The sequence below is a fragment of the Stegostoma tigrinum genome, chromosome 25, assembly GCF_030684315.1.
Source record: "Stegostoma tigrinum isolate sSteTig4 chromosome 25, sSteTig4.hap1, whole genome shotgun sequence".
NCBI classification, from domain to species: Eukaryota; Metazoa; Chordata; class Chondrichthyes; order Orectolobiformes; family Stegostomatidae; genus Stegostoma; species Stegostoma tigrinum.
In genome coordinates, this window is record NC_081378.1 from 39,767,894 (window position 1) to 39,789,454 (window position 21,561).

Sequence of the window (21,561 nt, forward strand, 5' to 3'; positions counted from 1 at the left end):
TCGTGTGACTTCTGATTTTGTCCACACCAGTCCAACACGGCACCTCAACGTACGCACTAGGTGGTGCAATTACCAGCTGAGCATTGAGAGGGCGCTTTGTTCCAAAAATATAAAGGACTTCCATCTCCAACAAGGCTCTAACAACATCATATAAAATACTTAAAAAAATGGAAACTGCAGGAAATTGTCACAGTGTTGAGTGAGTTAACCTCCAACTTTAATGCTGACGATGCCTCAGAGTGATGTTTTGTTTTCGTGCGCTCCGTTAACATTTTTATTTGAAAGGACTTTTCCAAAGAAAGAACATTGCATTTTGTCTCTTTAAAAACATTTCTACTTGCTCCAAGATGGAAATAACTTTACCTTAATCAGAAAAGTTTGCCATTAAAGGTGTTTTTAATTTGTCACTTGGCAAGAAAATATATGTAAATTATTCACTGATAACCTCACGAAGAATTATTGAAGTGGTAATTTAGGAAAAGACGGTTGTAGTCAGACAACTGACATGGGATGCCTGCAGGAAGTTGTGTTTCGCGAAAGCGGCAACCCGCAGAAATAGTCATTAAGATAAGGGGCGCAGGGTTTTATTCTGGGAGTTTTAATGTGAATCAGCAAACACGTTGGATTAATCTAGGTGAGGCAATAATTAATGACTGAACTCACGCAGTTTCCTTCTGAAAGTCATGTTTCATGGTGAATTGTAACTCCCCCCACCCCCCGAGACGGTACACCTAGAGTTTATCACCAGACTAACATGTACGTTGCTGAACAGCTAGTTCTCAACACTTCCTGGGTACATTTGCCGAGCTTCGAGTTCGCTAAAGAAAAGGACTGGTCCCGGCCGAACATGCACGCACGCTGGGGAAAGTGGGTGAAATGATGAAAGGGGGGTGGGCAATATTCGTCGATATATCCATTCCCCTAGCCTTGACCCGCCTTTGCTGCAACTCACAGCATGATCGCTCACCGTCAAACGTGCAACTGGACTCTGCCAGTAAAATCTAGAGAGAGAGAGTTTTAAATTCGGAACTAGGAGAGCAAGTCACTGACAGCTAAGTTTCACAGCTGAAGTACAAGCGGGCCGGGGCGGTGTGAGGAAATCCGTGACAGCAATGGATGAAGAGAGGGGGCACGTTCCGATGTGAATTCTCCACATTGGATCTGAATTGGGTGGACCGACTGCTGCCAGTGTGATATTGGAGTTTATTTTGTGTGTGTGTGCGCGCCGGGAGTCAAAGACGCTTATTGAGAAACGTCGTCCTCACGTCATCGCAGGGAATGGTAAGGGGCTGAGCTATTTGAAATGCTGCGATTGCAGAGTCCCTGTCCGTCTCTGTATGTGTGTGTGTATGTGTGTGTATGCGAGAGACAGAGAGGTGTGGAGACAGACTGCGAGAATTAAAAGTCAGGGAGGTGGGGTGGGGGTGGGAGCGGCTGATCAGGAAATGCCAAACGCTGCCCTGGCGGAGCTGTCAGATCACAGCGAGTGCCCTCAGCCGCCCCTGGACCAGCAACGAGACCGGCCCGGCTGAAGATGACCCTGATCGGCGAGGAGAATATCGACGAGTCGATGGTGTTGACCGCGCTCTCTCAGGGTAATCGCGAACCCGAGGAGCTGGGGCAGGAATGCTGCGAGAGGGCGTCCATCAACATCTCGGGGCTGCGCTTCGAGACACAGCTCAGGACCCTGGCCCAGTTCCCCAACACCTTACTCGGCAACCCGAGGAAGAGGATGCGTTACTTCGACCCCCTTCGGAACGAGTATTTTTTCGACAGGAATCGCCCTAGTTTCGACGCTATCCTGTACTTCTACCAGTCGGGCGGGAGGTTGAGGAGACCTGTTAACGTGCCCGTCGACATTTTCCTGGAGGAGATCAAATTTTATGAGATGGGCGATGAGGCCATCGACAATCTCCGGGAGGAGGAGGGTTTCATTAAAGAAGAGGAGCGAATTCTGCCCAGCAACGAGTACCAGCGTCAAGTTTGGCTGCTGTTCGAATACCCCGAGAGCTCGGGAGCTGCCAAAGGTATTGCCATCGTCTCCGTCCTTGTCATTCTCATCTCCATCATCATATTCTGCTTAGAGACCCTGCCTGAATTCAGAGAAGATTCACGCCCGGACCTGATGAAATTTGCTACTAATGGCACGGAACCCTTGGGGGTGAAGTCGTTCACCGACCCGTTCTTCATCATCGAGACACTGTGCATCGTCTGGTTCTCTTTCGAACTGTTGGTGAGATTCTTCTCCTGCCCCAGCAAGCCGCGCTTTTTCAAGAACATCATGAACATTATCGATATAGTGGCCATCATCCCGTACTTCATCACCCTGTTCACCGAGTTAGTATACCACCAAAGCAACGGGCAACAGACCATGTCCTTGGCCATCCTCAGGGTCATTCGGCTTGTTCGGGTCTTCCGCATCTTCAAGCTCTCCCGCCACTCCAAGGGTCTCCAGATCCTGGGGAAAACCCTGCAGGCTAGCCTGAGGGAGCTGGGCCTGCTCATCTTCTTCCTCTTCATCGGGGTCATCCTCTTCTCCAGCGCCGTCTACTTCGCCGAGACGGACGACCCGGACTCGAGTTTCTCCAGCATCCCCGATGCCTTCTGGTGGGCGGTGGTGTCCATGACCACGGTGGGCTATGGGGACATGTACCCCATCACCATCGGCGGCAAGATCGTGGGGTCGTTGTGCGCCATCGCCGGCGTCCTGACCATCGCCCTGCCCGTGCCCGTCATCGTCTCCAACTTCAACTACTTCTATCACCGGGAGAACGAGCATGAGGACCAGGCTGAGTACCTGCATGTCAGCAGCAAGCAGCAGGCAGCTTCCCTGGGCCGCTTCAAGACGAGCAACCAGTCCCTGGACAAAAGCGAGAACTTGGAAGCAGAGGACAACGTGGACGCGCTGTTCCCGGATCCTCACCCATACCCCGGCTACACCCCGTTCAGACAGAAACCCCCAACCAAGAAAATATTCACTGATGTATGATCAAAAGGAGAGGAGAGGCCGGGCAGAGGGTAACTCGGGTGTTAGGCTCAGAGGAGAAGGGAGAAACTGAAACACAAACCGAGAAACCCTAAATCCAGTGTTTTCGGTCATATTAAAGGAAACATTATCTGATAGCCTCAAACCCATAGAAACTAAATATTTTTGTACCAATACATGTGCGACAGAATCATATCTAGGCGAGGGAGGGAGGGGGAGCATCGAATTGAAAAAACAAAAAAGTCTTCCTTTTTTCTTAGCTTTGCTGCCAACGTGTGTAGTCTACTTAATATTTTTTTTCTGCGGTTTACTGCGACTTGCCCGCCATTTTTTTGTTATTGCACTGGGTCTTGACACATTTCACGAAGAGGTTAACCTTCAAAGTGTGTCATTTGTATTGAACAAAAACGAACGGTACGGCATCTATTTTTTTCAAAAGTCCACAGTTTCTGTCGCCCCCTTCCCCTCCCCTCGCTTCTCCTCCACTCATGGCGCATCAGTTCATGGGGAGGGGAGGGGAGGCATCTTTTCATGGGGAAGAATTTGGGGGTGGGGAGGGGGTTGATTTCTCCTGCCTGGGACCATGTGTCTCCGAGGGGTGGTCTGTGGGGGGTGGGGTGGAGGAGGCTGCTATTCACAACATTATGACCCTTCCAACGTCTCGATCTGACCGGGAGGAGAAGGGCAAAAAAAACAGAAACGAGGGTTTTGAATTGTCAAAACAAAAGGCAAACGTTTGCAAAGGAAACTGACGGGGGCGGAGGGTAAGAACCAAATAGCAATTAAATAGAGTGAAATGGAGAAAAGGACCAAACAAAAAGTGCAAAATTACAAGCTGAGCAACACACGCAGCTGTTGCTATCTTCTGCAATCCTAGAAGTGAATAACCAAACAGGAAGCCATTTCCAGTATTCATCTGGCTCTTCATCTGTTGCTGCGTCCAACACTTTTTATTACCACAGCCGAATCCATTTGATATAGAGTTCTCCCTCCGCCATCGCTGAACTGTGGGTGCGAGGGGAGACTAAAAATCAGTTCGCACGTTAGTTTTTTCATCTCAGTCAGCATTCGTGCGCCTCATCTCTGGTTAAACTCTCAACAGTTGAAGGAATGGGGGCTGTTGCCGTCATGCGCAGGTGGATTTATGTTACGTTCGTGTCACAAATTATCCTCCTCCCTCAACCATAAACAGCAACAACCACAGAAAGAGAGAAAACAGCAACAAACGCATTTTTTTTCCCAAGTGCCTGTCTGAGAGGCAGAGATAAAGGAGACAAAATAAAGGACACGTGTGCGAGCCCAGGCTCAGACCGGGCTCTGGAAATAAGGGAGCTGTTGCGGCGGGAATAGGCCAGCGCCGCCCCGCGGGACAACTTTCAGCAGCGTCGGCGGTTGCTATGTCAACCTTCTCGACTGTTCTCGAGTGTGACGCTTTAATTTGCAGCATCGTCCGTTAAAAAGAGAAACAGAGACATGTGCCACCAATATGCACCGTTGCATTTCCCTTGGTTTGAGAATGGTTGGATGCTAAGAAGCGTTTAAGAATCATGCCATAGTGACCGCAGCCCTGTGAGTGAAGTTCCCTGTGCTCTCTGCATTTCGTGCACTGTTCGCTGTGCTAGCATTGACCCCTCAACCCCCTCGAAGGAAACAACAGGATCCAGCACTGAACTAACTGCAGACATAATGCCTTTTCTTTTAAAGGTCGAGGAAACGAACACACTTTGACAGCTGCACGATACCCAATTGAAATCACTGGAGAAAAGATTTAGTTTTCGATTATAATCGGCGTTAAATTGAACAATACGTGCCAAGGTCCGATCATTCGCGCCATATGACAATCCAAAGTAGCCACATTGCCTTGGTGCTGGCGAAAACAAACTCAGGATCAATGGATTCACAACCGGATCCCGGGAGTGGGGCGGAGGGGGCGAAGGAAGGCGTTTGGAGGGGGAATCGTATCTTTGTTCAATTCAAACCAATTATCCGAGTTAGACCGCTCCTTGGCAAGCAAGAGGCAACATTTTTATAGGTACTCCAAAATAGTCCCTAAAAAGCCAGGAGTGGCAGCCACCCCCCCCCCCCCACCCCCAACAAACCCCCTTGAATGAGTTACTGAAGTCACTGTCAGACGAAGAGGTGAATGATCATTCCTTTGATTCCATGAGGGCAGTAATAAAAGAGGTTTAGGGAAGGGACTCATAGCGCCTAACATCCTTGGAAGTCAGCCATACCGAAGGAAGGCAGGGTTCCTTCAAATCGGGACAGCGAGATCACGATCTGCCTCAAAAGAATACAATGGGCCTCACAGTTTGGAGAGAGGCGCGGTATGAAAGGTGAGTGTATTTACATTTAACCTTTGTCTCTCTCTCTGTGTGTGTACACCTCCAGCACTTTAAAATTACGAAATGTTCTTTCAGGTGTGACTTTCTGAATGTTTCTGAGCTGCTGCGAGTGAGCGGCGACATTGCTGTTACCTGTGTGTGGTCTGTTTCAAACCACGAGGCAGCGATTGTAAATTTAAAGGCGGCTGTCTCGAGGGTGAAGGGCAGACCTTTTGTTTGCCCTCTGAGGGATGAACGTGTCAAACAACCCTTGTCTGCAAATGTTCCGCTTTACCACAGAGCTAACAATACTCCGAGACCATAAAATGTGAGGCTGGATGAACACAGCAGGCCAAGCAGCATCTCAGGAGCACAAAAGCTGACGTTTCGGGCCTAGACCCTTCATCAGAGAGGGGGATGGGGGGAGGGAACTGGAATAAATAGGGAGAGAGGGGGAGGCGGACCGAAGATGGAGAGTAAAGAAGATAGGTGGAGAAGGTGTGGGTGGGGAGGTAGGGAGGGGATAGGTCAGTCCAGGGAAGACGGACAGGTCAAGGAGGTGGGATGAGGTTAGTAGATAGCTGGGGGTGCGGCTTGGGGTGGCCCGAAAGGTCTAGGGTCTAGGCCCGAAACGTCAGCTTTTGTGCTCCTGAGATGCTGCTTGGCCTGCTGTGTTCATCCAGCCTCACATTTTATTATCTTGGAATCTCCAGCATCTGCAGTTCCCATTATCTCTAATACTCCGAGACCACCGCCTCTGCAAGGAGACCTGAGAACCGCTGCCATAGGCCAGCGACAGACCAATCAAACCCTGTCCAGTTCGTGCGAGAGGCTCACCCTTTCGGTCCTGGGAAAATGAAACAAGACTGGGGATTTAGTTTGATTTGGATATCACGGGGGGCGGGGGGAATCGCCTTCCTGCATGCTACCTTTTCGTTCTTCCTTTTCATTAACGTGGGACTTGTACAGTAGAACCGAGCCCCAGTGAAAATGGGACACCCCAAAGCCTGAGATTTCCCTCGCACGAAGAGGATCCTTGTACACTAATTTATCAGGCGTTGAAGCCTTTTACAGACAATGGTAAAGAGAGATCAAGCACCAGCAACCCAGCTTTACGTGAACAAAGTGAATTATTTGGACTTTATAGAAGACCGCGGGGAGTTGGCAAGCACAAATGCCCAGTTCATCGTTATGGGATAGGCCGAATGTATTACTGCTGTGTCTGAGGGGCCACTAATCCAAATGGAGCACTTGTTCATTGGGGGCGGCACGGTGGTTTAGTGGTTAGCACTGCAGCCTCACGGCTCCAGGGATCCAGGTTTGATTCCAGCCTGGGGTAACTGTCTGTGCAGAGTTTGCACATTCTCCCTGTGGGTTTCCTCTGGGTGCTCTGGTTTCCTCCCACAGTCCAAAGATGTGCAGGTTAGGTGGATCAGCCAAGCTAAAATTGCCCATAGTGTTCAGGGGTGTGTGGGCTATAGGGGATGGGTCTAGGTGGGATGCTCCAAGGGGCAGTGCGGACTTGTAGGGAATCTAATCGAATCAAACATATCATAGGGCTTTCCCCGATATCACACAATCATGAACCATGCGCCATGACAGATGGTATTCACTCCATCTCGCCTGTGGCAGATTTTAAATTTAGCCTTATTCCCCTGATACTTCACAACGGCCCCTCATATCGTGTTGAATTCCCCCTTGAAAGTATTACTGAATTTGCCTCCGTCACCCTTCAGGTGTAGCCTGCTATGTGGTAACAGCCAGCAGTGTTAGAGTAAACCCGTTCTTTTCACACGATCATTGAATTGTGACTATGCAGAAGGAGGCCATTCAGTTCATTGTCTGCGCCAGCTCTCCAAAAGAGCATCATGACTTAATACCATTCTCCTGGCTTTCTCCTTACTACTGCATATTATTTCAATTTAAATAATCGCCGAATGTCCTTTTGAATACCTCGATTGAACCTGCCTTCCTCATACTTCCAGTCTGTTTCAGATCGTCAACACTGGTGTGTACATATTTCTTCTCACTTCACGTTTGCTTTTTTTGCAAATCACTTTAAATCCATGACCTGTTGAGCTTTATCCTGTCATAAGTGGGAACATTTTCTCCCTGGCTGCTCTATCCAGCCTGTCGTGATTTCGAAGACTCCCATCAGATATTGTAAAATCCTTTGCAGTGCAGTTACCGTTTGAGGTCTGAATGCAGTAATGTCTGTAAGTGGTGTGAAAAGGTAATGCAGCTTGACAATTGCAACAAGTACAAAGACAACTTGTTCAATGTTTGGCCATTCGGATTGGAGAAAAGCTGTGTTTGTTTATAGTTTTCATAAAGGACTGGCCAATGAACTATTTACCAGTAAAAGTGTCACAAACACTTTACGGGCAGAGAACTATAGACTGAGAGAAACAATCCTTCAGGGTCAACAAAGGGAAGAAGCTAATGTTGAATTTGTAGATATTTATAATCAACCTGTCTAGATATTGTGTGTCACAAATCTAGAGCAGATCAGACTCAAGGCCTTCTGGCTGCATCATAAGAGCCCTAAAGTTTAATTTGTAGAGTATGTTAATTAGGTCACTGCAAATTTAGTGCAGTTTAGGACAGCTAAATTACTGGAAATGATGTGGCAACAATACAAAGGAATTCCCACATAGGTTTATTAGGACATTATTTGGCATCGTAGTTCAGGTATGGAGGTACTTGAAGTGGATAGAGCTGAACGGGTCAGTCAGTGATATGATAAAATTTATGTAGATCGTGTGAAAGGTCAATAGACTAAATAAGGATTGTTTTCGCTGGTCAATGAAAGAGTAGCAAGAAGTCACAAATTTAAGATAATGTGAAAAAAGAGTAGCCACAGAACTTTTTAAAAATGTATGTGGCTGATTAAATTGTAAAACATGGAACCAGAATGTATTTTTAAATGATTTACATAGAAAAAAATGATATAATGGAAAATACGTGCAGCAAACAGAAGAGTGGATTAAATCCACTGAAAAATGAGCTGGACCTGAAACGTTAACTCTAACTTCTGTCAACAGATGTTGCCGCACTGCTGAACTTTTCCAGAAACTTCTGTTTTTGAAGCCAAAAAACCTGTTTCTTGTAGTAACATAAAAGTATAGGAACTGTAGTAAGCCATTCTGCTCATTGAACCTCCTCCATTATTTGATACTGGCATGGCTGGTCAAACAGTTTGCTGCCTTTTACCACACTGTCCCCCTAACCCTTTACGTCACCGATAATAAAAAAAATCCATCACTAAATATACACAAATACAAAGATTCCAAAGTCCTCCAGAATGGAGATTTCCAAGATTCACAACTCTCTGAGTACAAGTAATTCTCCTATATTAAGTCCTAAATACATCTCCATTATTTTTAATACTTACCCCTGGTTCTACTTTCCCCAAGTGGGGTAACATCCTACCTATATTTACCTGCCAACTCTTATGATTTTACCTACTAGGATGACACAAGTTTGTCTTAGTGTCATTAATCCACTTATGTTGAAACATCCTCTGACTGAAACAGAATTATCCAAAGTAAAACTTACAAACCATTAGTTTTACCTTTTCATACAATGCCTGTTTACTGTGGAAAATGAATGACAGGAACATTGCTCAAGCAGTTCAGCCACATTGTGGAGACCTAGATCAAATCTCGTGAACCTTACGCACAGTTTGTGTCCTTTCTGGCCAGAAACAACACTTCCAATCCACTATAAACACTAAGGGGATGGTGTTCTCTTAAGACTCTGTTCAATTTAGAAGTTTCTAGTGCCTGCTCAGTGCAACGGGCTCCTTCCAATACATAATTGGTATCATGGTGTGAATGTGGCAGCAGACAGTACCATAAGTAGAGTAAAATTTCCCAGAAGCAAAAACAGAAGTAGCTAGAAAAGCTCAGCAGGTCTGACAGCATCTGTGAAGAAAAAAAATCAGGGTTAATATTTCGGGTGCAGTGCCCCTTCCTCAGAAGTCAGAAGATTTGGACAAATTGGTGCAGAATTATGATTAATGGCTCCGTACCAAAGAAATGTAACATTTTTAAAGACATTTAAGCCTTTAAAAGTGAACTACTCAGCTACTACTGAACTCAGCTAGTAGCACTATCACTTCAGAATTGTTGAGTTGAAGCTTTCTTCTCGTAAACAACTCAATGCAGTACAAATGGAAAGCCGCATTGGCACTAAGTATGCAATACGATTAAAAACTGTTTTCTTTACTCACCTCTGGAACAGATGGGACCAAGGGCATCTCTGTGTTCAGATGACTGTAAAATGGTATTATTTGAAGAAAAGGAAGGTGTTCTCTTAATGTTCTCTCAACCAGTTTACCAAAACACCCTCTTTTTGAAAGCTTACTTTGTACTCGGCATTCATCAACATACCATTTGACAACATTTGAAAAATGTATCCTTGTTTCTGATGCACTGTGCAAAGCCGTGAGAATGCATTTTGACAACATGTAAATAAAATTTCTTTTGTTCTTTCTTTACAAATCACCTTTGGTATCTGTAGCATAAAGGCAGCAGCACCTGTAACTGTTCAGATATTTCAGGCTTGATATCAGTATATATTTAAGTATTGAAGTTTGGATGTCATATTGAGGTTGTACAGGACATTGGTGAGGCCTCTTCTGAAGTACCATGTCCAGCTCTGGTCGCGTATTTATAGGAAGGATATTATTAAGCTGCAGGCAGTTCAGAAAAGATTTACCAGGATTACCAGGTATGACAACAAATAGTTGAACTATAAAGGAAGGCTGGATGGGCTGGGAACCTTTTCACTGAAGCATCAGAGTTTGAGTGGTGACCTTATGGAGGTTTATAAAATCATGAAGGGAAAATGTAGGATTAATGATAGTTGTCTTTTCCCTAGAATAGAAAATTTCAAGACCAGGGGACATATTTTTAAGGTGAGAGGAGAAAAATTGAAAAAAAAAAGGACATGAGGGCAAATGTTTTATACAGGATAGTTTACGTGTGGAATAGATGTCCTGAGGAACTGGTGGATGCAGGCACAACAATAATGTTTAAAAGTCACTTGGGTATAGAATATCCTTTATTGTCATGGATATGTACATGAGTAGAAAAGGGTTGGAGGGATATGGGCCAGGATCAGGCAGGTGGGACTGGCTTAGTTTAGGATTATGTTCGGTGTGAACTAGTTGGACTGAAAGGTCTGTTTCTGTGCTGTGTGACTCTATGAGATGTGTATTTATTGTAAAATGTGGGTGGTTCACTGAGTTATAATATAATTCTCAATTAACCGTTCCAGATAATTGGAACTCATTGGAGTTGCATGGAACATAATAGTTCTTATCATACACGGGGCATTATTCAAAACTTACACTTTGAGCTGAACCCAGATTCATCTGTTATTTATATGGCTTATATCATATGAAATACAAGGCTAATTCACCACAAGACAGTAAATATGATATAAATTGATCTCAAGTTCTGAACCTTGGGTAGATCCCACACCACTGATCCTGGCATGAGTTCAGAGTCTGAAGAATACAAATTTTACTAGAATGCCATTGTGCAAAAAAGAAATGTCTCTGAGGTACAAAAATGGCATATCATTGATTCACCTGGAGGAGTCAGTATAAGCAATGAATTCGATGTTGCTCTTTGAAAGGATTAAAATGGGACCTCCGTGACTAAGTGTGTTACAACAGTGACATTTTGTCTTTGTATCTGTGTTTGATTTTAATTCATATTGAAGGAATGCAACTTCTCTATCATCAGAGACGATGAGGATTCCATGTAATATAACTTTCTAATAGATGTAAATCCACTGTGTAAAACTGAGTAATTTGTTGCTAATCAGTGCAGCGATAGATTTTCATTGTCACTCACAGGTTGCTGGATTTAAAATGTACACTGAGTCATTTGGGGTTTTTTTTCTGACTTTGGGCATTTTTGGGGGGCAGTGTTGTAGGATTGGAATTGATATAAAAGACTTCTGAGTTGGATACTAACTTACATCTTATAAACTCAGGTGTGTATAAAATGTAAGGAATCATCGTTGCCTTCTGACGGGCAAAGAGGGATGTGCAATAAACCTTGCCTTGTTAATAAACATAAGGACCTCATCTTTTGTTACACCCATACCTTGGGTGAGGTGGGGGCTTTCTCGGAAACTGCTACTGCATTGGGACCTCCACATGGTCTATGCTGTCTATGCTGCTGCAATGACTATTTTCCTGTCAAAAGACCTGAGCCAATTTTCTCCTCAACTTTATGTCCATTTCATCAGTTTTTTAAAAATATCCTCTTGACCAGCCTCAGCATTGTTTCCTACATTTTTAAATTCCATGCAATCTCATTGTTTGATTGTTTAAATTCGAAGAAATTTCTGATTTATTATTCTTCTAATGTGAAGACATTCCCTTATATTTATTAATTGTGACTAAAATATTTGCAATATCAAAAGGAACATTTAAGAGCAGTTAGACCACTGCTTTACATGTCAATGCTTTGTCAATTTATTTGGTCAGGTGCATTGTGGAAAATATCAGTGTAAGATAATAGGTAGATGGTGGCATATTGGTAATGGTAATCCAGATAGCTAGGTTAATCTTCTGGGAATCAGAGTCTCATGAAAGCTTCTGGTAAAGTTCAATTAATAGATTTGGTGCTGAAAAGCTGTCTCAGTAATGATGACCATGATATTACTGCTAATTGTAAAAAAACACATCGGCTTCACTTTCTTTTGGGTAAGAGTATTTGTTATCCTTTTCGGTCCTAAGTGTGACTTTGGAAACAAAATGATGGGCTGATTCTTAAATGTCAGCTACCAAATCAGGCGGTTGCATCTAGCCACTGGAGAAATGTGTATGAAGTGGAATGAAATTGGATAGACCACCAAGCATTTATTAATGCACCAGAAACTACAGCTGCGCACACTGCATTATCAACCCTGTAAGATGCTTTTTATTAACTTCTGGAGATATGTGCCAAGATTGGAAGAACTGTCCATGGACGGGTGAAGCTTGAAATGGTTGTATTCCTGGAATCATGCCTGCCAGACTTGTTCCAGACACCACCGTCATCCTCCCTGAAGTGGTGGCACAGTTCTGTGCTGTCAGGTGGGCATTACGCTTGGATTCATCGACATTGATTCCAAACCCCATGGGCAAGGAAACTTTCTGCTGATAACCACCAACACCAACACCCCTACCTCTGTCCTGCACCCTCCGTCCTCCTCCCCTACCCTAGCACTACATGTTGAATATCACTTCGAAGAAACATGAAGGATGGCCAGACTATACTCTGGGAGGGTGACTTCCATATCCTTCTTTGAAATGGCTTTGTAGTACCATCACTGAAAGAGCTGGCCAGTTCTTAAAGCACATAATTTCTAGACTGTGGGTAGGGTGGTCTATGGCAGATGGTGAGCAGACAAGAGGACGTTAAAACATCTCCTTGAGCATGTTCTCACTGCTATACATGTCATAGATATATCTGCCCATGACTGCTTTGGTAGCAGTGACCATTGTGCCATACGCATGGTGAGAAAGCTCCATCTTCACATTGAGAATGCTGTAAATTGTAGTAGCACAAAATATCACTAATTTTGGTAGTGAGATAGAATTCTATCCGAGATAGCAACTCAAAACTGCATCCATGAGGTTGGTATGATCATCAGACGAATTGTATTAGTTCATAATCTAAAATCTCATAACCTCCTAACCACCTCTCCCCGCCCTTGGGAGTTAAAATCCAATTAAATGGAGAATGCAGGAGGGCATGGCAGGAGCAGCAATAGGCATGCCTAAAAAAAGGTATAAACTTAGCAAAGCTACAACACAGGACTACATGCATGCCAAGCAGCGGGAGCAGAAGGCAAACATGGACAAAAGCACTAAATTCCTGAGTGAGGTGAGTATGACTACCTTTAATATCAAAGCAACATTTGTTTGATATGGTATCGAGGAGCCCTGGCAATACTGGAATCACTGGGAATCACCGATTGTTTGAGTCATACCAAGCACAAAGGAAAATGCTGTGGTTGAGGGAGGTCAGCCGTCTCAGTCCCATGAATCTACCATTGGAGCTCTCTGAGGTAGTAACCTAGACCCAACCACCTTCAGCTGCTTTATGAATGACATTCATTCCATCATAAGGTCAGAAGTGGGGATGTCCACTGATGATCGCACAATGTTCAGCACTATTACATATTCATGTGCTGATAAATGGCAACATTTCTACTATGTGGATGATATGCAAAGACCATGTCCACCAAGAGAGAATGCAGTCATTTTCCCTTGACACGGATCAGCATTGCTGGAGCCCCAACCATCAAAATCCTGGGTATTACTGTTGACTAGAAATTGAATTGCACTAATTATATACATACTATGGCTACAAGATCAGGTCAGAGACTGGAAAATCCACTGATAGCAATTCACCTCCTAACTCCAAAGCCTGATCAGAATCTATGAGGCAGAAATCAGGAATATGATGGGAAATAGTACAGTTGCCTGGATGAGTGCAGCCAGTGAATAGTGAGGTAGGTCTGGCAGAATACAAAAATCATCATGATGTGTGTCACGTTGCAGGAATTCTATTGAACAGGTGCACATTTATCAGACACTGTGATTTCTATGGCTGTTTCCATTCATCACCAATTTAATGTCCATTAAATTCTAATGACATTTGTTCAAATCATTTCTTTTTATTTTCTGACAATACTAATCTGAAACTTGTCCCTTCCAGTTAATGATTTGCCAGTAGAGGAAAACATATTTCATTATGGTGATCACTTAAAATGTTTGTAACCCTTATGATTTCTCTGATATTGAAAAAAAATCCCAGAGTTCTTAAGCCTGGATGAAAGTTGAAGGAAATTGGAAAATTACAGACTGATGGAAAATAAAAAAAACTGTACTGTATTCATTTAAATGTTTGAATGCATCTTGTTCAAATATATGAAATTGATAGCTATATGACAAACCACACACTGTAAACAACATCATCCATCAGAGACTTCATTCTAATGCCATCTTACATACGTCTCAGGCCCTATTCTGATGTTAACCAGGCCCATTTGTAATACTGACAGATACTCATCACAAGCCCCTCTCTAATAGCAACTAATAGTCAATTCAGACCTCATATTAATAATAACCAATATCCATTACACGCCTTATTCAGTTACAATCTTCATCTATCACAGGCCCGACTCCAATACTGATTGACAGCTATCACAGGACCACTTTCATACCAGGTCCAATGTGTTAACTGCTGTGCTTCGGTACTCAGTTTGTTTCTTGTAACTTGCTTAATACGTAATTATATTTATAAATGTTTTACGTTTAGAGATTTTTATTCTGTGCTGCCTATGCTGGTTGATGTGAGAATGAATTCTGTCAGTCAATGATCAGGACAACCATTCTGTGTTAAGAGACCAGTGTTTGGCCAAGTATACTTAATGAAAGCACTATTGTACAACACACTATTTCAGAGTCTACTCTCTATTGATTGTAATGTAATAGTGATGTGTACTAAACCCCTTGCTGTGCTGACTGTATAAATACTTTCAAAACATCTCTAAGTGTTGCTTGAATTCAAAATGCTTAAACTGTGAATCAGGAGGCCTATTTAAGGTACAGGCAGGGCAGACGTTTCTTTGCATATATGAGATGGTAAGATGTCTGTGCTTATTTTCATGATATTGAGTGGCTACGTCAATTACAACTGCTATGATTCTATTCTAAAACCAAGATTATTAACATAGCAGCTTCAAAACTGAAGCATAGCATTGTCCAGCATTTAATTTCATGGAAGTGGGTACACTATGATAATCACAAAAGTTTGCAAAAAGAATGAAAGTCATGTTCATGATAATAGTCTTTTGGAGCCGAGAGAGGGAAGTGACAAGGTAAAATAGTTTTAATGAATCAGAGTGTTGGAATAGGATTGAAAGATAATTCCAGTGAATTTGCAGCACTGGTTTGGAGGAGTCAGGAGTGAAGATGCACAAGAAATCAGGTAGCAGATCGTGTGATGGAATACTAAAGGAGGTTGCATAGGAGAACAATGGTGTGGTTGGTCATGGCTTTGTAAAACTGAAGGACATTTGGACTTGGTGTTTGAGGGTGGTGGAGCATGGAGAACTGGTGTTGTGGTACACAGCATAGAAGTAGAGATAAGGGTGCACCTGGAATAATGTTCAGTAAGGTTTGGACAATATGGTTCATGGTGAATGTTTATTTAAATGTGGAGCTTTGGATGCTGCTGAGGCAGGTGATGGTAAGTCAGGCCATGAAATTGAGTGATGAAATTGTGAATTTAGATTTTATTGGTGGTAGGGGTGAGGTAAGGTTAGGAGATTTTGTACTGAACTAGTAAATTAGTTGACAGGAATTTATGAATAGGAGGGCAGGTTTTCCTGCAACAGAACCTGGTAGATACAATTACCCAAGGTAGTGCCAATAGAACAACTGAGTAAGCTGCCAAAGGGACATTGGTGTCTCCCTATTTAATTTTCTGCTGTATTCCCATTTATCCCTTGTACCCACTGCAAATTCAGCATTAACGGCCCTGAAAACCTAAACTGCAGCTTTGTTGCATTGATTTTAAAAAATGCATTTTTCTTTAAAATACAGTTTTATTCAAAATGGAAGCTGTCAGTGATAGTGTTGAAACAAATTTACACACTGGGAGCTCACATAACACTCGCTGGGATCCCCTGTAGGAGATTGTTGGAGATATTTAAAGGGAAATGTCTTCACAGGGCTTTGGGCAAGTTACTTTCCAAAAGCTTTTCATATCCCAGTGACATGTTTGAGGCTACCAGGTAGTCTCAGAGGACACACTCATTTGCTTAGAAATGAAGAGATATGCAGGCAGTTTGGAGTTAATTACTTTACGTAGAGGGCACTGAATATTTGAGATAGATTGCTTGGGGAAGCAGGTGGTGTGGATAATTTTAATGCAAAATTAGATAGATAAGAGGGATGTATTAATTTTTGGGCCTGAGCAGATGGACTGCCAAGCTGTTTTATAGTTTATGTTGCCACCATATTGTCAAGAAAATTTGGCATGTAAAGGGAATTTGCCATTATGGGAGGAAGTTATTTGATCCACAAGTAAGTGTAGCAAAAAAACCTGCATATTCCCACCTAACAAGGTATATTTACCTTATGGGAGTGGGAAACAGGTCGGGATATCAACACATGAACCAGAGCAGGAGTCGGCCATTAGCCCCCTTGTACTTGTTCCACCATTTAATAAAATCATGCTGCTCTGATTGTAACCACAAATCCACATTCCTGCCTCCTGGGTAATCTTTCATATATCTAACTCTGCCTTAAAACCTTTCCAGGACTCTGCTTCCGCTGCCTTTTCAGGAAGAGAATTCCAAAGACTCATCGCCCTCTGTGAACAAACGATTTGCTTTAACTCTATTATAAACAGGCAACCCTGATTTTCATACTGTGACCCTTAGTCCTAGATTCCCCCATAAGAGGAGATGTCATGTTCATAACCATCCTGTCAAGAATCTACAGGAACATATACATTTCAATCAAGTACTCTTCTATACCGCATTAGATTTAAGCCTAGCCTGTCCCACCTATTCCTGGTATCAGTTCTGGTAAACATTCTCCAAACTGCTTCTAATGCATTTGCATTCTTCCTTAAATACGCGGTCACATACGGTAAACAGTACTCCAGACATGGTCTTACAGTTGCCCTATATAACCGATGTATACTCCTAACTAAACCATTCCAATCATATTTCAGTGGCTTTTGGCCTTTAGTCTGCCCCAAAGAGAAACTGTCAATCATCAGAATTTTAATGGCGGTTCCCCTAAACTGACACTGACCTTGACTCCCATCACAGCGGTTACGTCATGGAGGAAAGGACAGGAGGAAGACTCTCTAATCTAGCCAATCAGAGGCATTTCCAGCTTAAGGGGAACAGCAAGCAGTGATGGGAAATGGAGGAGAGAGGATGCTTGACCATGAAGGCTTCTCTCAACAAGATCTTTAATTAAAAAAGTGATTCAGCAGCAAGGCTATTGTGGAGTAGAGGGTGAAATGCACTCCAGGATGGTCAGCAAGAGGCAAAGGGATCCTCTAGATGCACTCAGACCAATGACTCAGAGATAACTGCCTTGTTGTACCCAAACAGGTCTCCTGCCTTTGCAGGAACCTGGCAACTGATTGGAACTTTTTCGTTGACCTTCTCTAAAAAGCAATGAAAGTAGTCAGGCAATGAGAAAGACAAATGGTATATTGGCCTTCAATGAAAGACAATCCTATTCAGAAGCAGGGATGTCCACTGCAGGTCTTTGGTGAGACCATACCTGGTGTATTATATGTAGTTTTGGTCTCCCTATCTAAGATCGGATATAATTGCCATATACATACAGCAGAGGGTCACGAGGCTGATACCAGGGATGGCACAGCCATTTACAGGGAGAGATTAGAGTCTGTATCCACTGGATTTTAGAAAGATGAGAGGGAATCTGATTGAAGCATATAAAATTCAAACAGGGCTGGACAGACTATATGTAGAGAGGATGTTTTCCCTGGACAGCGAATCTGAAACCTGATGATACAATTTCAGGTTACAGAGTAGACCATTTATGGCTGAGGTGAAGAAAAAATTGTTTAATCAACAGATAGTGAACCTATGGAATTCTCTACCATTGAAGGCTGTGGAAACCAAGAGACAGGTGATATATTAGATTTTAAAGGCATTAAAGGGAAAAGCGAGAAAGCAGGAGTATGGCGTTGAGATAGAGAATCAACCAAGGCATTGTTAAATGGCAAAGCAGGCTTGAAGGGCCAAAAGACCTAATCTTGCTCGTAGTTTCAATGTTTCTATTTTTGCTTGAATTTAATTCGGTATAATCAGTTATCAGCCTGTCCCACCTTCATAAACAAAGACACAGAGGTAGGAAACAGCCAGAGAACAGGCATTGCGAACCCACTGGGGTTAATTTCTGGCACTAGCAACCGCTGAATCCAGCCCAGAAATGTAATCCAACATGTTGCCTACATGCAAAAAAAGTTGCAAAATGTTCACTTTACTGGAACCATTCCTCTATGTTTAGGAAGGTTGGCCAATCAGTCCAATCAACCTGTGTTGGTGTTCATCTTCCTCCACTAAAGAACAGTTCCAATTGTATCTGCCTATCCTATTCTCTTTAACTTGGCATAAGACAACAGTTACTGTGAAATTATGTTCTAGAGCAGGACAAGTTCCAATGCAAATCTCCACCATTGTGTTTTGGCTTAATAATGAAAATTAGAAGTGAATTCTATAGTCTCTCATCTTTCCAGAAAGAACTTACTCTTCAGCTTTATTGTAAATCTCTTCTACGAATCTCAAATTTGCTATGATCACAGATCATAGTGCCTGATCACCTATAGACATATTTTTGAACAGTGGACATTCAATAAACTAATCACCTTCAACATGTTTGTCCTGGATTGAACCCATCTGTAGGGGAGTTGGGGCCCTTTATGTGTTAAGATCAACAAAAGAATCAGAGAATTCCTACATTGTAGATGGTGACCATTCAGCCCATCAATTCCACACAGACCCCCTCCCCTATAGCCCTGCATTTCCCACGGACTGTGAGAATAAATCCACGCAGACAGAGAGAATGTGCAAACTCCACACAGCCTGGGGTTGGAATTGAACACAGGTCCTTGGTGCTATGAGTTAGCAGTGCTAACCATTGAGCCATCGTACTGCCAAATTGTTGGGGGACCATAATTGAAAGGACTTGTAAATCTCTTGTAAGGAGATAGATATAGTAAAAGGCGCCATGTTATTTGTGATCTGGAATTTCTCTATAACTGTATTGTCAATACTCAGGGCATTTCAGACAGTGCACAAAGACTAGTGTAAACTTCCAAATTTTATCAAATCAATACATACATTAGTTTAAAGTTTATTGCTCAGCATAGGGGCAGAAGCTTGAAAACTGTTATAAATATGTCACATACTTATATGACAATTCTCTATGGTAGTTTAAGATTATTTTCCCTAAGATTATACTTAACCCATTATTTTAAACAGGTTACTCTTTTATAAACATAGTGGATAGAATGATGTTATGTAAATACTTTGAACACCTGATCTGCTAGTAATGCCAATCTTTGTTGTTGGCTCATTTTCTTTGGAAATTCTACTTTCCTCGGAATTGGGAGTAATAACTTTCACCTAGGTACCTCAAAATGTACAGCAAGGTGCACTGTACTTAGAACAGCTAATACAGCTAATAATTGCAATACATGTTGGAGATTGCAATGCTCTTTTGCTCATCTGGGATTGCTCCAGTCCTATTTCTTTCTACAGACTTATTTCACCAACATTTTGAAATAAACTGATAGTTAATCAACTAACAGCATCTACCAGAATTTGCAAACCAACCACTCAATAGGGAAAGTAACTTTGATTTATTAGTATTATGTCTTTAACTGAGATAGGAAAACTGGAGCCCATCACTCCTACGTGTGCCACATGTGGGGAATAATATGTGAGATGCAAAAATGAAGGCCAAATTCATGGCCAAGTGGTTGATTGTTGGTTGCAGATAAAAGGTTCAAACCTTCTTGTGCTAGCAGTCTACCAGCAGTATATCAGCGGTGGTGGCACAGTCATATACAATTGGGATGAAGTTATTTTGAGTTGTCTCAACATTGACACCAGCCTCTATGAAATTCCATTGCATCAGGTCAAACACGAGCAAGGAAACCTCCTGCTGATTACCACTGACAGTGTACCTCGGCTGATCAAACAGTACCCCATGTTGAACACTGCTAACAGGAAACGAGTGACAAGTGCACAGAATGTACTCTGGGTGGGGGACTTCACTTTCCATCATCAAAGATTGGCTAGGTAGCAGAGCTACTGTAAGAACTGGCCAGGACTAAAAGTCTAGACTGAATCTGGGACATGGTGATGATGGGTCCAACAAGAGAGAAAAAATCTACTTGACTTCATCCTCACTAGTTTACTTGTGTGCATCCATCATGACTGTATTGTTAAAAGTGACCATTGTTCAATCATTGTGGGTCTTCTAGGTTAAGATAACTTCCGTTATATTGTGCGGTACTACCATCACGCTAAATGGGACAGATCCAGCAACTTAAAGCTTGGTATCCATGAAGCACTCTGGGTTATCAACAGCAGAATGGTGTTCCATCAGAATCTGTAATGTCATGGCCTCTCACTGGTGTTTGGCACATTAGCTGCTCGTACGTGGTGCTAGTGAGAGACTGATATCGCATGGTACCAGATAACAACATGTCCATCCTCTTGACTGATAACTGCTGACAGAAATGACAAGCTTCTTGGCTTATAATACAGGGCAGGTGAGGCAGGGAGGTTGTAAGCATCCAGATAGGCTCCCAAGTGAGTGAACCCTAAGATAGCAAGCAAGCAACAGCCCTGAGATACAGCCTGGAGGTTCAATCTGTGTGCTGGATGTCTGTCCCAATGTGCAGCAATATTGCACTGAGAGTTGTAAGTGAGCCCCAAAGGCTGGCATTAAAGTGCAGACTGTAAGTTGGTCAGAGATCTGCCATGAGGACGCTGTGTAGCTGGTATGTGTCAGATTCTGGCCCCAGCCCATGCAGCATGACCTGAGATATTGGTGCCCAGTGTCCAAGATAGATATGTAGAGGAGCAAACAGTGACCTGGATTGGCACAGTTCCAACAATGCTCAGGAAGCTTGACACCATCCAGGATAAAGCAGCACTTAATTGGCACCACACCTACAAATATCCACTCATACGCAGTACCAGCAGTGCATACCATCTGCAAGATGCATGGCAGATATTCACCAAGTCTCCCTAGATGATACCTTCCAAAACTACAATCATCGCCATATAAAGGGGAAAGGGCAGCAGAAATAGGACAACACCAGCGCCTACAAGTTCCCATCATGCCGCTCACCATCCTGACTGAGAAATCTATCGCCATTCCTTCACTGTCGCTGAGTTAAAATCCTGAAACCCCCTTTCCATTACTTCTAGAGGTATCCATTCATTCTGAAGACTGCAGTGGTTCAAGAAAGCAGCTCCTGAAGTATCCTCCAAGCTTGATACCACTGCTTTATAAAGCACAGTTAAGATTGGGCAATAAAGACTGGGCTAGCTAATGACACCCAGATCCCATGAATGAATTTAGAAAAACAGATTTTTTAAAGTAAAATTTAAATTGAGAGGAAATGTAATTTGTCCCACAGTTGTGAAGTAAAGCCAACGATTAAC

General features: G+C 43.0%; 1 protein-coding gene across 1 annotated transcript in view; it reads left to right on the forward strand.

The window, feature by feature from the left end:
• The first annotated feature begins 869 nt into the window (after window positions 1-869).
• The window catches only part of LOC125463272 (potassium voltage-gated channel subfamily A member 1-like), a 37,155-nt gene continuing 16,463 nt past the window's right edge, over window positions 870-21,561 (forward strand). Inside the window, exon 1 of the mRNA XM_059654657.1 lies at window positions 870-5,322. Coding sequence (XP_059510640.1) covers window positions 1,535-2,989 — 1,455 coding nt within the window. The 5' untranslated portion in view covers window positions 870-1,534 and the 3' untranslated portion in view covers window positions 2,990-5,322. The remainder of the gene's footprint in view (window positions 5,323-21,561) is intronic.